At 44.1% G+C, this 17,084-nt stretch overlaps 1 protein-coding gene across 4 annotated transcripts in view; it reads right to left on the reverse strand.

The window, feature by feature from the left end:
* Positions 1–17,084, reverse strand: part of HTT (huntingtin) — a 136,409-nt gene that overhangs the window by 65,581 nt on the left and 53,744 nt on the right. For all 4 annotated transcript variants that reach the window (XM_059923695.1, XM_059923696.1, XM_059923694.1 and 1 more), the window contains 12 exons: positions 16,197–16,355; positions 16,001–16,098; positions 14,815–14,954; positions 13,728–13,791; positions 13,367–13,467; positions 10,855–11,001; positions 9,704–9,824; positions 8,007–8,083; positions 6,839–6,990; positions 5,547–5,749; positions 2,920–3,046; positions 1,230–1,357 (listed from right to left, as the gene is read on the reverse strand). In XM_059923695.1, coding sequence (XP_059779678.1) covers positions 1,230–1,357; positions 2,920–3,046; positions 5,547–5,749; positions 6,839–6,990; positions 8,007–8,083; positions 9,704–9,824; positions 10,855–11,001; positions 13,367–13,467; positions 13,728–13,791; positions 14,815–14,954; positions 16,001–16,098; positions 16,197–16,355 — 1,517 coding nt within the window. The remainder of the gene's footprint in view (positions 1–1,229; positions 1,358–2,919; positions 3,047–5,546; positions 5,750–6,838; positions 6,991–8,006; positions 8,084–9,703; positions 9,825–10,854; positions 11,002–13,366; positions 13,468–13,727; positions 13,792–14,814; positions 14,955–16,000; positions 16,099–16,196; positions 16,356–17,084) is intronic.

The raw sequence follows: 17,084 nt of genomic DNA on the forward strand, positions 1-17,084 counted from the left end.
AAATATATTATGAAGCTACAATAATCAGGAAGTGTGCTTCTAATGGATGAACAGATGGACAGACTGATATAATAAAGTAGTAAATGGAAATATAGAACTATGAGAATTTAGTATGTGATAAAGGTAGTATTTCAAACCCATTAGTGCCAGAAAATGGACTATTTGGGAAACTGTAGGGGCAACTGGTTAGGTAGCTGGAAAAAAAAACTGTTAGAGGCATGCTTCATATCTAACAAATTGCAGACAGAATAGTCTAAACACAAAAAACTGAATGGAAGAAAAAAAGGAAAAGCCCTAAATGAAACCGTGGGAGATTTTCCTTAATAATCTTAGAATAAGGGGAGTTCCCTGGTGGCCTACTGGTTAGGATTCTGGGCTTTCACTGCTGTGGCCGGGATTCAATCCCTGGTCAGGGAACTGAGATCCCGCAAGCCACGCAGTGCAGCCAAAAAAATAAATAAATAAAATATAATAATCATCATCATCTCAGAATGAGAAAGTCCTAAGTAAGAAACATACCTGTGCAAGAGAAACAACAGAGCAGACTGCTATCCTTCCAGAAAGCTGCTTGCAAGGTTGGCCCTCGGGGTGCCTGGGAACTCAGCCAGTAAACAGTTCCCTAGACTGACGTCAGACTCGCCCTGAGCACTAAGGGTGGCTCACTGTGCCTAGACTGCCTTAGCAAACAATGTGTTGATGCTGGACCCCTGCTCTCTTCTGCGAGTGTGAATTTTGGTTTGTGAAGGCAGAGCGAGCCTCTGTAACCAGCACGCAGCTACACTTTAGTTGAGGGCGGGGGTGGTGGGGTCCTCCGAGTGGCCCTCATGGGGGGCAGAGGTTGCTCCAGACTCTGCCGGCATCCTTCCCCTAGGGGCTGGCTGTGTGTCCTCCCCGCCCTGCCGTGAGGAGCCCTCGCTGTGAGTACAACCACATGCTCAGTCCCACAAGACCTTCTAGTGGATCTCTAAAAGTGGGCCATCTTGGGACGCCCAGACACGGCATCAATAAATCATAAAGACATCTCTTTTCCAATGAAAATCCTAAACTTTTGTATGATGGAAGCTACCGTAAACAAAGCTGAAAGACAAAGTTGAAAAAGCTAATTGTAACTCATACCCCAAAGGCCTAACTTACTTATATGTGTATGTCTATGAGCTACAATCTTAAGAAAAATATCAACAATCCTCTGAAATGTGTGAATGAGTGTATTTTTACAAAAGAAGCAGTACCTTGTAGTTTGCGTGTGTAGCTTTCAGGACATCGTGCAATTTAAGGTAAGAAGGAAGGTGATAGAAACTCCCCAGTGACGAGGACTTGGTTGCTGCAACAGGCCCTGAGGTTTCAGACGGTCGAGAGGCTTTAAACACACCACACAAAATAAACTTTTAGATCAAAAGTAAACACACGCCAAGTTTAAAAGAGATTGTTAGTAATAATTATTTTTATAGTATTCTAGTAGGATAAAATCCAAATTTTTCCTGACTTTCTGATTAATTAGCAATAACAAGAAATTGACTAATGGACATAAGTAGACTCTGAGTACCGCCCAAAAGATGACAAAATAAAACAGAAAGAAGAAAAAGAAGAAAAGCAGTGTGATGCTATCATGTGTTTGCTTTGGCCCGGCTGCCTGTTTGTGAGTCAGAGGAACAACTGACGTGACCGTCAGTCAATCTCAACACCTCTCAGAGCACAAGGCTCCCAGGGGCACGACGGGGTTGACCTCTGGTCGACTTAGGTCAGGAGCCCTGTAAGCAATCAAACAGGGGTGACGTGAACGTGCTCTGAAAACCGTAAGGGTACACACACTATCATTAAGCTGATACTAAATATTAAATGCCAAGCACCGTGTAAGGTCTTAAAGATTTGTGATTTGGGGTCCTTAGTTTATTTAATCCATCAGAAAGATGATCAGTCACATACTGATAACTTTGCATTTATAGAGTTCTGAAGCTTTTTAGCTGGTAAATCTTCCACTGGTATCGTCATCAATACTGAGAAAATAGTTTCTTTTAAAATGCTTAACATAGGGAATTCCCTGGCGGTCCAGTGGTTAGGACTTGATGCTTTCACTGCTGGGGCCTAGGTTCAATCCCTGGTCGGGGAACTTAAGATCCCACAAGCCATGCAGTGCAGCCAAAAAATTAAATAAAGTTTTAAAATTGATAAAATGCTTAGCATAAACGCTTTATAAGCAAAATGAACGGGAGAGTCATGTCCGGCCCCGGCACTGTGAGGTGGCATGTGAGCGGACTTGGTGGCAGCACAAGCAGACAGGCGTCTGGTCGCCTCTGCTCTGTGCCCACCAAGAGCGGCACGGACCGCATACGTCACAGGCAGAGTCACATGGTCACTCTGGCCCCTTCTGTTCCAAGACTGTCCCCTCCAAGTGTCTGTCAATTTCTCAGGTTCGTCTCACTCAGATGATTTTATCCCCGCTTTACTTCTCCTTCAGCCCTTCCACATGTAAAATTTCCATTTCCTATTTCAGAATTCTCCACACATCAGAATCAACAATGTCACCCCACTCTATTCCTAGCTGTCTACACCCCCTCCCTTACTGAAAATCAGTGAGAAGAGGAGAAGGGAGGAGGCACAGCATGGGAAGCGTGGGGCGCGGCGCCTTGCTGTGGGCCAGACACCTGCAGGCGGCTGGGACCCCACATTGGCAAGCAACGCTCAGATGTGCGTAAGACCAAAATGTGGTCTGTGTACACTCAGTAAGTAATATTCAATACCTGAAACCACACCTGGGGAAACCATTTCTCTGGCTTCATTGCTATGTATTTTATTTCCAAAAACTACCAAGTTGTAATATTAACCTTGACATGAACGTAAGCTTTAGTCCTAAACCACTGTAATATAGACAGCCCCCCCCCCGAGCCCGTCCCCTCCCCCTCCCCCGCCGTGGCCTCACACCTGGACTGGCCTCACCGCCTTTCTTGGGACTCACGGGTACAGACACCTGCTCTCCGGGTTCCTTGTCTTTTCCCTTCCGTCGGATTGGACTCAGAGAAGGCGGGTTTGTTAGAGACGGCAAGGCTGCCTAAAATAGAAAACAAACTGTGAAGGAAGTGTAACCAACACAGAACTGAAAACTGTGGTATGTGCTTCTACCATTCACCCGTGCAATCCATTTCTCTTCTTTGAATCCCCATTTATGGAGCTCAGACTCCATACACATATCATCCACTTTAGCCCACACAACAATTGCACATGGTGGGAACTGACCAGCACTTCCTAACGGGAGCACCATGAACGCTCAGAGACAGAGGAGCCCTCACGCAGTCAGGCGGGGTCTCAGGAGGCCCCCAGAGCCCCGGCATGCCACCTCCAATAGCAAGCAATGGGGCTCTCTCTGGAAGCCAGGGTGTGAAACAGGGTACAAAGCAATGCTCTGAACTCCGTTTTCAAATGAGGAAATAGGCTCAGTGATGATGAAGTGAATTATTCAAGGTCACAGCTAACAAGCAGCAGAGGTAGGAGGCAACAAACCCAGACCCTCCACAAAGCCCATACTCTGCATACACAGGACAGAGTACAGAACGCCCCAGCCCCACACGGCAGGAGGCAGTGGCGTGGGCGCCTCAGCTCTGCTGCTCACCCCCTCCGCGATCTGAGAGAGGCCACCCTACACCTCGGAGCCTTGTCTGCACAAAGGACACAATGGCTAACAGGGAAGGGCTAGAGAGACCGGGAAGAGAAGCTGCTGCACCTGGAAAACACGCTATGTGAAAGGAGCCAGTCACGAAGGACACCAGCTGTGTAGCTGCACTGACACGAAATGTCCAGAACAGGCAGATCTACAGAAACAGAAAGTAGCTTAGTGGTTGCCTGGAGCTGGGGGGCATGGGAGGGCTGGGGGGTGACAGCCAAATGGTACAGCATTCCTTTTTGGGTTCTAAAATGGATCGTAGTGATGGCCAAATAACTCTGGGTGTACTAAAACAGAGTCATACACTTTAAATGGGTGAGGCCATGGTATGTGAATTGCACTGTAACTGTATGATATGTTAATAATGTTGTTTCAGCGAGGCCACCGCAGTGGTGCAAATGAGATACTACATCAGCTTGGACCAGACCAGCGGCAGTGAGCATAGACAAAAGTGCATATATGTGTGTGCACCTACATGTGCATGTATGTACATATGTTAATGTACATGCATGTATGCATATACATATATGGGCTTCCTGCAAGATACTTAGGAGAGAAAACAAAGAATTTGGTGAGCAAGATGAAGAGTTGTGATGACTCCCATTTTCTAGCTTGAAAAATATGGAGTGAGAGACGGGGAGAAGCACCAGCTGGGGAGGAGACCAAGAAGCCCAGATTTAGACCGAATGAGATTTCTATGGATCGCCCAAGTAGAGGTGACCCGTGGCAGCTGGCCACACTGGACTCCGAGGACAGGTCTGGGGTCTTCCCTGCTTAGACACTGAAGACCTGAGAGTAGACCTGACTGCACTGAGCTGCCCGGTCCCACGCTGGAGCCACGATCTACATGCGGCTACTTAAATTTAAATTTAATGGCAATTAAACAAAATTAGAAGTTCAGTTCCTCAGTTGCCCTGGCCACATTTCACGTGCTCGGTTGCCACATGTGGTTGGTGGCTACTGTCCCGGCTGGTGTAGATGGAACGTTTCCCTCCTTACAGAGAGCTGTACTGGACAGCCCTGGCCCAGAGAATATGGAGTGGGGCCGACTGAGAACAGAGCCCTGGAAAGCACGAATGGTGGGAAGAAGACTAAACTAGGAAAGTGCCCAGGCAGTAGAAGGGGGTCAGAGAATCCGGAAGCCGACCGCAGAGAACGTCTCAGTACAGGAGAGGTGGTCCTGGGAGATGCAGAGGGGAGGTGAGACAGGGTCTGCAAAGTACCCAGTACCCACAAGAGTCAAAGGCGGGTCTTGGCAGGGAGTGTGGCTATGGGGAGCTGGCAGAAATCAGGCCAGCAGGGGTTAAAGAATCAACGGCCGATGCAGTGGACTGAGTCCAGGGTCCGAGAGGTTTTGCAAAGAAGGCCAGCGTCAGAGAAGCAGTACACTAATTCAGGGGTTAAGCTGGGAGAAAGGACTCAAGAGAAGCTTGTAGCAGCAGGGGGACCGAATGGCAGCTAGAGGAGAACCTGAGCTGTCAAGGTGGAAGAGACAGGAGAGAGAGTGAACCATCAGATACAATTACAAGTGAACTGATCCATCTTAAATTCATTGTGTGAATAGTTTTCACTGAACTGTACTTCAAAGAAAAGCAAAACATTTCAGGAGAGACCAACTTCAATGCTGAGCTTTCTTGGCCAACGCTGAAAGCCCAAGAATAAAGCCAGGTATTTCCCTCTCAGAGGTGACAGTAAATGACAGACGATACCAAACGGGCTATAAATTGGATGAGCACATCTAGGTGTTAAATCTAGTGTCACGATATGAGCAATTTTGTTTATTTAAAGCAAAAGAGGATAAAGAAGGGACAGATGAGTAAACAGAGGCATGCCTGGAAGCCCACGGAGCCATCTGGACCAGCTGAAAACAGCTGCCCAAGCAAGGAGTTACCTTTATTGCTGGTCCAGGAGCCACATCATCCAGGACGTGTGCACAGATGTTGACCACCTTCAGCAGGTGGGAGAAGAGCTGCTCCACCATGGGCACCAGGGTCCGGTCACCCAGAGCCGGCCACACCTCTTCCTGCTTGGTGGCTGCAGGGCTGGCCTCTTCTTCGGAGGCCCACGAACTCCTCAGAGATCTGGGGGCACTGGCTGTGACATAGGCACAGACATTACCTCCCCAGCTCCACAGTGTGGGGCCAAGACATAAGTCCTTCAGACCCATCTGTGTCGAGAGTCTGCTGGACACCTCCACCTGGGGGCCCACTGATGCCTCAGGTTCCACAGGAAACCGACATCTCCCCCCGAATCTGTGTCCCCAACCTCCATGAAGGCCGCCATCACATACCCACCCAGGATGTGACAGTCCCCCTCCTGATCTTTACAACTGAAGTTCAACTGGTGATCCAGACGTGCTGACTCTGCCCCCTTCACTCTCTTCTAATGGGCCTCTTCCCACACAGCCCACAGCCATTATCTTGTTCAGACTCTCTTGATCCTGCCTTAAGTCCGGGTTTCCCTAACTTCTCCTCCAATCCACATTCACGTCAGCCGAGTGATCTTTCTAAAATACTAACCAGATTGTTACTCCCTTTCATAAGGCTCTTCAATGACCTCCCAGAGCAAACAGACTAAGTCCTCATTAACGGAGACGGATCCCTCACCAGCCACATTCTCCATCCTCGTCCTCGCCCTCACACGATATCCAAAATTACTCAGTTCTCAAATGTCACACAATTTTTCACGTCTCCATGCCTTCACATGTGCTGTACCCTGTCTGGTGTCCTCTCCTGCCAGCCCATAAATCTTGTTTCCTGTCCTAATCCCCAACAAAGAGTGATTACAGCCGCTCTGTGCGGCCACTGAACTTTTGTTGACGTGTGTTGCTACAAACCTACATTCAACTTGAGAACGGAGCCCACACACCATCCTTTCTCATGGCCCCCGTGCCTGAGACAGTACCCGCACACGGTGCCCGCTAAAATGAAATTAGAAATGAGTTTACCTATAGCTAACTGAGGGGCTAGATTGGGAAAGGGCTGCTTTAAAATACTCGGCACAGGATAGCTGCCTGCAGTACACATTTATGCCTGTCGGTAATGTCTGAAATTCTGACTAAAGGAACAAGCCATCCCTGGCAATGACCTCAATACTTTTCCTCCATACGCTCACCGCCGCCACTCCCCAAAGGAAATCAAAAGTTAAAGACCTAGAATCCCTCTTTCAACTCAGTACCAATACCTGCAAGCAAGTTCCCGGCTAAAATCAAAGCATCTTGATGGGCTGAGAGATCCAGTGGGAACCAGGCTGATGAAAGCAGGGTCAGGATCATCGTGACCATGCCCACAGTACAGCTCTTTCTAGACTCATCAGAGGCGCTCAGTGGGGGCACTCTGAAAGCAGACATTTGCAAGATTGAATTACAGAAAAATTTTAAGATAACAGCCTTGCTTTCTCCTATGAACCAAAAGGAAGGCACATCACTGTTCATTTCATGCCAGCTCATAAAGCGATTTTACTACTGTGAACTAGCATCTTTCCTGGAACCAGAGTCCCATGAAAGTCATCCGAGAAAGGAAATCAGGTAGCAGATCTGACTGGAAGTATTGGAACTGGTTACTCTGATAACTTTTAACTCTCTTTCGACTCTGACTTAGCACGTTTACCCCAACACCAGAGTTGCTCTGAAGTCAGGTCTAATGCTGAATCTACGACACAGGAAAGCCATCACCCGGGACCAGAGAATGCACCCACTTCAAGCAAAGTTAGTTGGCCGTATGCTGACACACACAAGAAATCTGTAGATTTCCTTCCAAATGTGACAGTGAGTTACTAAATTTGTCTCAGTTATCAGTATACATAACAAAAGCTTACTCCTTAATGCTGTAGAAGACTCAGAATTATTTCACAGATGCTATAGGGCCATCTACTGGAAGAAAATCATTTTTAAATGAGAACCGCTAATATAAATATAATAGTTCCTAAATTACTCTTGTAATTGATTACGATTTTGCACGATAGCTCACATTTGATTTCAAACGAAAAATGTTTCTAAACTTTTAATACATAGTGAATAATTTTGTAGAGAATCAAGCCAATTAGAAAAGTCTTTTGCCAGCATATGCAAATTCCCTTAAATTAACCTGCAAATCATACCCTCAGACCCTCCAAAATGCTTAAGAGTGAGCATCTGACATCCATTAGAATTACAAGTAATTCAGTATTTCCCAATAGCTCCTTCTCTAGCTTCCCACACAACTAACAGGGCAGAAGCAAATATTCCGATGGGTATTTTTCCAAAAGATGAAACTGTTAAGGTGAGACTTAAAAAGAAAGAAAGAAAGGGATCCGTATAACTATGTTTGTATCACATAATTGTACACAGCCATGTGCCGAGGAATATACATACCCACAATGCCAACCTAAACTCCAAATGCAAACTGGAAAGGCAGTTGAAAGAAGACACAGAGCTTCACAGCATCCAAACTAAAGAAGAAAGGAATGAGAAAATCACACTCAAACACCAAAAAAGTTTATTAAATGGAACCTCCTTTTTCCCTTTATAAAGAGTATGAACAATGAAAACAAAATTGGGATCTGTATCTAACGATAAGACATCTGTCCTCCCATGATACAAGTTCATACCTTAGAAGATACAGCTGGACAACTGAGATACAGGTTTAAGGAGGGTCGATTATATCCCAGTGAGGAGAGGCCAGGAGTGATGCACCTCCTCTGCCTCGAACTTTAATCATCCTGTGCTCCCCGCCCCCACCTGGAACGCCCTTCCTACCCCACCCCACCCCACCCCACCCCATCTGCTCCAGCACTCGAGCTAATTAATGTCCATCTTCCTAACCAGACTGAAAGAACCACAAGGGCAGGGATCCTCTTTGTTTTTACATCCCAAGCCTAGAACAGTGTCTGACATATGCAGGCCACAATAAATACAAATAATGTTTATAATATTTTGAACAAATCAAGGGAACACCAAACTGCAGACAGCCCAAACAATATTTAAGTTTGAAAGGCACTTATATACTTATCAAGATAGTCTAATCATAATTGTCTGAGTTTTCACAACATGAAAGCATTCCTTCTGTCACATAAAATAAATGACAAGATTTAACCTGGTAATCAGCAAATTGGCACTACTTTCGTATACACTCTTTTTTTCTGATTATGGAAGTTAGACTTGTTCATTTTAGAAAATTTGTGACTATCTTAAAAAGCATAATCATTCATAATCCTAAAATTTGTTTTGGAAATTTTCTGCCAAACATTTTCTTGAGTATGTAAGAAATGTGTTTAATGTGAACATTGTTTTTCATAAGCAAGATCTGTCTGTACACAAGCATACACAGTTTTGTACTGTGCCTTTTTTCACTCATTATAATCCAAATGATCACTCTACAGATTGTTAAAAATCCTCCAAACCATCATGTTAATAAGTGCATGATAAGCATATCACCATCTATACAGAATTTAGTTATAATCAGAATTTAATCAGTTTTGGACTCTTGGACATTATGGTTCTTTTACAATTTCAGCATCACAAATAATGATACAGATAATCACATTACACAAAAATCTTTGTTGGCACTTCTGATTTTTTTCCGCTTCGTATATATTATAAAGTCACTGAGTCAATTATTCTAGAGATATTTTAAACTTCTGATATACTACCAATTCAGATTATGGTAGTTTTTCTTTTCTTTGTTATGTCTTCCTAGACAGGCTGATTGATTGATTGATTGATTGATTTTAATTTTTTGGCCACGACGCGTGGCTTGTGGGATCTTAGTTCCCAGCCACGGACTGAACCCAGGCCCGCAGCAGTGAAAGCGCCGATTCCTAACCACCGGACCGCTGGGGAGTTCCCCTGGCTGAATTTTTTTACAATGAACATATTTAATGTTCAGGAAAAAAAAAAGTTGTTTCCATTCCCATTGGAATAAATTTTTATTCACAGGTTTTATTCACAGAAGCACAATTCCTTAGTAAGCCGCACACATAAGAGCTCTAATACAAGCATCCTACCGTTAATAATTGACCACACAAACTACTGAAAAGTAACCTCATTAAGACCAACCAAAAGAGTCTTACTGTGAGCGCCCTTGTGGTTGATGTGATCAGCTCATGAGAAACTGCTGCAATGACTCTCGAAAGGTTATTTTCCATAGTGACGTCTGTTATGCTTGGTAGTAGGTTATAGCCTCTATATATTCTAATGAGAAAGAGACGTGGAGACTTATAATCTACCACTGAAGCTTATGACATTTTCAAAATTCAAACGGCATTTAAAATTTTAAGATTAAAGGCTACAAGAGATTAAAGCAGTCTTGACTTTTAAGTTAAAGAAAGACTGGGAATAAATGTGGTCATTATTCTAGGAAAATGGCTGAAATCACCCCTCTCCTCCTCCAATTCCCAACACCACAGCACTGGAGCAATGCTCTCTTCAATACAGCCTTGCCTGCAATCTCTCTACGTGTCCAAAGCTGCCCATTTTTCAAGCTTTAAGTTAAAAGAAATCCTTCATGAATCTACTCCTGATTCTGGACAAAAGAAAGTCCTTTCCCACTGTAGGACTGCCACTTTTCCATACTCCATTCATGGCACATGTCAATTTCAATCCCTCCTTGTAGTTACATACAAATTCTAATTCCCCAACTATATAAATGAAGCCCAGGCAGGATTAGCGTTGATTCACTTTTGTTTCCCTCAGTGTCCTGTCCTCAACAATAAAAAACATAGTCTATGTTAGTCTTCTAGTCTAAAAGACATAGAAAAGAATGCGCTGTGTACAACCATTTGAAATTGTATTTAAAAGACTCTCACAAAAAAATGTGAATAATAATAATTGCACATCACTGAACTAGTGATAACCCTAAATAACACTGACATTCTTTAACAGCCTGCTCACCTAAACATTAATGTCACGACATAACTATACTCTTCACAGGTAACACAAATAAAGTGAAAATTTTAAGGACAAGTTTTTAGAGAAGACATAGCATTAGAGTCCTAGAGAAAAATACAGCTGTCGGTACGTGGCTCATAACAAAGAGATCATACGATTTACGACGTCACTGCTGTGTGGCTGCAGCAGAGCTTAAATAAAGAGGCGGGGTGGTAGACCCCGAAAAAGAGAAGCGCCCCATCAAGGAAGGAACGCCTATTCCAAGCGTTTTCTCTAGAAAACACGAGGCTTTAGAGTGAGCCCAGGGCACGCCTTCCTCGGCTAGCAGGGGTACCTGGTTATGGTGCTGGCGGAGAAGTGAGATGGAGGCTGCGCCTCGTGCATGAGAGGCTTCAGGTGAACGCTGCTTTGACCTCTCGCCATGGCCACAACTGCGTCAGCCTGTCCTTGGTCGCACTTATAAAACAGCTTCGGGACAAGCCTGACATAAAAGCAAAGTTTATTTCCCTTAGAAAGTACCTGAAACCACCTGTGATCCCCTCCCTCCGGCTACCCACAGACACTTCCTTCGTCAAGGGAATTAGAGCAGAGGCTCCGATCGCAGGGCCACTCCCCCACACACCCGCTCTGAAAAGACCAGGCGCTGGACTCTCTTCCTGTCTGTTATACAGTTACATACATCTCTCTACACATAATTAAATGCTTTGATTTAAAAAACCTTGAAAGTTCTCTTTCTAATCATCTTGATCGGCATCAACAAGTGCGTGAAGCCACGGCACACAGGAAGCACTGAGCACAGGGCAGATCCGAATGCCAGGGGCTGTCCCTTACTCACTTCTGCAATTTTGTCTGCAAAACCGTCCCACACACTCCCGGGTGCGGAGCTCCAGCTGAGGTCCCTCACAAATCCAAAGTGAACTCAGAGGCAGAATGCAGGGGGCACACGGGCTCCTCCCTGCAATCGGCACTCGGCACACACCCTGTGTGAGCACTCACACACCTACAGACGGGCCCATAACTTTAGAAACAGTCAACTGTTTTATCACATTAGTTTGCAAACCCAGTGTCTTCAGTTAAAGTCTCTTTCCTCCATGAAGACCTGGTCATAAGTATAATTTTTTCCTAAGGTTTAATAAATTACTATCATTCACAGAAAATGGTAAAGATCCAAGATCTTTGATCAAGTAAGTTATATAAATCCAGTTAAATCCATGAAAAGGTACACCTCACAAGTAATCAAAGAAATGCAAATGACCACATTGAAAACCAAAAGAATATCCACCGAAATGTAACTGGTTTTCTTTGAGTAGTTTGATTACAAAGATTTTTATCTCCTTCTTTACATTTTTCCTAAATTTTGTTCAGTAAACATGTATTACTTTTAAAACAAGATAAAAGTTATTTTAATAAGAAATACCAATGACTGCCTGAACAACTGACACATATTTAACTTCTTTTGAAATGCTGTTTTGGTGAGAAGAATCAGGCACAATCATATTCTGGGAGTGGGAGCATAAACTGATCCGTTTCTGGAGAGAAATTTCACAATAAGTAACAAAACCATGAAAACCCACTGCTAGGAATCCACCCATGAGAAAGGAAAAGCAGGATTCACAGTAGTCAAAAAGTGAAAATAGTAATACCACCTGGTGAATGTATAAATAAAACAGAGTATTATCTATGTAACAGAATACTATTCAACAATGAAAGGAACAAACACACCACGTAGCATGGATGAATCTCAAAAACTAAGCAAAAGAAGCCAGACACAAAAGTCCCATCTATTTATTATGTGATCTCATTTATATAAAACGTGTAGAATAGGCAAATCTCTAAAGTCAGGAAGTAGATTAGTGGCTGCCTGTGGCCAGGTGGGAATTGGGAATTATTGCAAATGGGCACAAAAGATCTTTTTGAGATGATAGAAATGTTCTAAAATTGGATTGTGGTGAAGGTTGCACAACTCTGTAAATTTACCAAAAATAATTTAATTGTACACTTAAAATGAGTAAATTTTAAGAGATACAAAATTATACCTCAATAAAGCTACTAGGAAAAAAAAAATCAAAAAGCTTGCTTGGCCTAGTAACTCAACTTCCAGGAATTAATTCTAAGAAAAAAAATTACACATAAACATTTATGTATAACAATAGTCACTGAACCATTATTCATTATTTAAATCAATAAAAATTTAATATCCAACCAAATAATATTTATATAAAAATTTATCACAACTACATAGTGAAAAAGTGGCCACTAACTAAAAAAATTTTTAAACAATATTTACAGGTTTTATTTATCTCACACTGTATGAAATGTCATGCACTTCAGTACGGAAATATGAATATATCTGAATAGAGGGTGCCGCCCCAGACAACAATGACAGTTAAAATTTCTTTTTTAGAAGAGTATTTCCAACAGGAAGATGCTAATAATACATTATGTGGAAATTATCAGATAACAGAACTGCATGTACATTTTGTCCCAATTTTGAAAAAGAAACTTGTACACAGGATATACAGGAAAAAATGTTAACAGTGGTTATCTCCAATGGTGGAACTGAAGGTGATTTTTTCCAGTGCTAGTCTCCATATTTCAAAATTCTGGCCATGAAAGTGCATTACTTTTATAATATGAAGCTAGTACTTTGTTGTTTAAATTTTCATTTTAGACCCTTAAGGTAGTGAAAAATATCTTTTTTGATAGTTTAAGCGTAGCTGACAGTGAACTCAAAAGATTTAGGAATACTGCCCCATGTCCTCTGAATTTTCCCCTCTCTTCCCATTCTCATATCATTTAGTACTTTAACCAAGAAAGTGAAAAGAGATAAAATATTTGTTAAGTACCTCATTAACGAAGCTGCAGCAACATGGCGCACCCTGGGGTCTTCATCCCCAAGCAAATAGATGACAATGTTATTGAGCACTCGTTCTTGCAGTTTTAAAAGCTTTGGAAAGAAGGATAATAAAAACATATATAATCTCTGTATTTAACTAAGTTTTAGGTCAGATATTTTGGAAAGCCAGTGAGGAAGAACTTAACATCACTAGTCCTAAAGTCACGCATACAATCACAGCTTTCATGATGTCAATAAATACTTCATGTGAAATAAATCTGGGACAGAATGCATTCCAAGACATTCTACTCCACTAGGAAAGTGTGCTTCCTGGAAGTTAAATCACAGCCTCACAAAAATGAAGGGCTTACCCCTGTATAATGATGGGCCCTTCTGTGTAGGTTTTCTGCTTTTGCCTCCAAAAAGCTCACCAACCTAACACAAAAGAACATATTTCACAATGAAACAATTTAGTTACTGAACAAACACCCGCTGATGGCCTGCATGACTGACAGAGCAAGGAAGACGGCCGGTTCCAGCACAGTAACCAACAGCCAGGGAAGGCTCTGAGGCAGCCTTACTTAAAACAGCAGAAAGACTCATGTTTTCAAACAAGTAGAATTTACACTGCTCTCCTGACTCCAGACTCAGTCAGACACTACTCAGGAAACTATTTTTCTTCAAAATGGATATAAACAACTGTTATTTTGAAAGACCCCAAGTGCCCTACAGAATTAGCTCAGACGCCTACCGAAGAAGGGGGGAGGGCAGACTGTGGGGAGGGGGCTGAGACTCTGGCGCCTCCCGAAGACTGGAAGGTCCCCGCCCGCCCCGCTCAGGGTCCTGTCTGTGAGACGCAGGTGAAAGCAACCCCGACTTCACAGAGATGTTGTGAGGTTGAGAGAAGGTAACCCACAGAGGGCACCTAGCCCAGCCTGGCACGCAACAAGCACTCTATAGACGGGGGCTTAAAAGCACAATATTCCTGGACAATAAAGGGCAATTTCCCGTCTAAAAGAAAGCACAGAGAGAAATCATCTGGAAAGAAAACTTACTCTTAGAAAATGAAAAACTGCAAGGCATCAGAAGTTATTTTTAACTGCAACACAATACAGATCAGCTAAGTTCAGTCCAGTGTTAAGCACACTCGTTTAAACAAGCACAAGTGACACAAGCTTCACTGTTTTAGAAGTTCGAGCTCTTTTATTCACACCATCCAGAACACTTAGATGACTCAGACTACCGGAAAACTCCACTCCTCTGCCTGTACGTAAAAATTCCAAGAAGGGGGCAAAGTCGAGGAGGAGACGGGCAGCGGCAGCCGTGCAAACCACTCCGATGCTGACACGGGTCACTTGATAAGCGTCACTCCTGGCACCAGGGGACCGGGCCTTCCAACGCCTGTTCAGACTTGGGAGCGGCTGTGGTTCGCCGACCCAACGAGCCCGACTCACTCACCTGAAGTCGATCTCTGCCACAGTCTCCAGAAGCTCCGTCCTCACCAGCCAGTAGGAGCTGCTCCGCAGGGCCAGCACGTCGGTGAGGAGCTGTAGCCCCCACTCGCTGTAGCTGCTGCTGCAGAGACTCATGACGCAGAGCTGGAAGGCACGGCGGGCGGCAGGTGGGCCTCCGCCGACCCCTCCCACGCTGACCCCTCCCACCGCCCCCGCTCCGTCTTCCTTTAACAGCGACAGGGATGTTGCCCCGTTCCCACATCTCTCAGACACACTTATCACATACACTCACCTCCGTAAACTCGAGGTGCGAAGTAAATGTGTCCCTTCCACAAAACTGTTTTCTTCCCCCCGTAACTCTGCCTCTAGCCTGGCCTCTCCTCCCAGACACCGACCTCGCCACCACCGACCACGCGCCACACCGCCACTGCTAAACCCGAGCTCAGCCGCGGGCCCAGCACCCGAGCCCTTCCTGACGTGACCCTGCCCTTGGCCGCCCGAGCGGACAGGACGGGGCTTCTAAGGCTGCACCCTCCGCCGAGCCCTGAGCACACTCGTGGGCAGTTCCACACACGGCCTGCTGCCTGCTGCCAACCCCCTTCCTTCTGCTCCAGCAAAGACAGACGGACTGAAACTTGGCAAACAACTGGAACTAAGGAACAATTCTGGCCGGGCCATGAAATTTTAAAAAGGGATGGTATCCCATAAATCTGACAACTGTAGGGTTTTTGTTTTGATTTTTACTGGTTAACGTGGACTGCTGTTGACTAGCCAGTTATGAACCAGCTGATATAAAGTTTCCTACCACATAAAGGACTGGGGCTGTCCCTCGACACAAAAAACAAAGGGGATTAAATAACCCCTATGCTTCACTTTAACTCTACCCACTCTACGGGCCTGAAGGAGTTGTTGTTTTTTTAATTCAACAGGTTTTACACTTAATGTGAGCAAGGTATAGACACCCTTTAGGGAAAGTATACTTCAAACAAATATTCTGAGATTTAAATCAAAGTCTATTAAACCTTAACTGTTGGCAATGTTTTCCTTCTAAGGCTGAGTGGTGGATACACAGATGTTTATTATTGTTTAGAATGTCTGGAAATATTTAATATTAAGCTCCAATTTTAACTGTAACATTGGTAAAATTTCCACTAATCAAAGAAATGATTTCCACAAATGATTATGCTCACCCTCACAGCTGTACAAGCCAACTTGCAAGTAACAGAAGATTCGTCCTTCAAAGTTTTCTGCAGCAGGGGAATGCAGTCCGCCAGAGAAAATGTATTTCCTGACCAGAAGAGCAAGGAACAAACACCTTCATGTGAACCTGAACATGAGAATGCCATCTGGAAGAGACAACACTGAAAACTGAACACTCGACGTTACCTGTCAGAGTTCTGACGGTGCCCATCCAGTCTCCCACGTGGAAGCGGGACCTGCTGAGGATGGAGGAGACAAGGGTCCCACAGAGGATAGCCGTGGCTCCTCTGACCTGTGGGTCCCCATGGTCGATGTAGTTCAAGATGTCTGACACGTACTGCTCCTCTGTGGAGAGAGACAGCCGGCCACTGTACAAGTCCCTACTGTCAACTTTCTAACTCAGGGCAAAGGCTGAATTCTCAGGAAAGAAAAAGAGGGCGAGGCAGTGATCCTAATCTAGAAAAGACCTGAATATAATAACCATCAGTGGTAAAAACGTTTCGGGGTTTAAATATTCTATATTCATCCTTCAACACAATAGATTTTCTGTATTACAATTCCAAGTTGTCAGCCAATAATCAAAATTCCAAGGTTTCATCTCAAAAAATTATTAGAGAACCTCAAACTTGTCCATACTTACCTAATATAAATTCAAAAGCATGGGTTGTCCCCTCACCCAAGGAAAGACAGAGAGCAGGCGGGAGGATAAATTTGGGAGAGCGAGTCTTCCCACCGTTCACCCATCGTGAGGAGACTGGCCTGCTGCTGCCCCAGCTGGTCTCGGTGCCCACTGGCTCTGAGTGTGAACACCTGGCCTGGGTGGTGTGGCCCAAAGCAATTTTGATTATATACAATTTGTGTTTTTGGTATAAATCTAATTCATATGCAAATCAGCTCTGACGTTCCCAGATTTCTATCGCTTTGTTGTATGTGTTTCAACTAAACACTGCATCTATACGGGGTCCGGGAAGCTAAAAACATGACTATTTATGTGTTTTATGGAGAACACACCTCAAATGCCACAAATTAGCTCAGAAAACTTAGTGCTCTAAAACTAAAATAGTCAAGACGGTT

Source organism: Balaenoptera ricei, chromosome 5, assembly GCF_028023285.1.
Source record: "Balaenoptera ricei isolate mBalRic1 chromosome 5, mBalRic1.hap2, whole genome shotgun sequence".
In the NCBI taxonomy this organism is placed as follows: domain Eukaryota; kingdom Metazoa; phylum Chordata; class Mammalia; order Artiodactyla; family Balaenopteridae; genus Balaenoptera; species Balaenoptera ricei.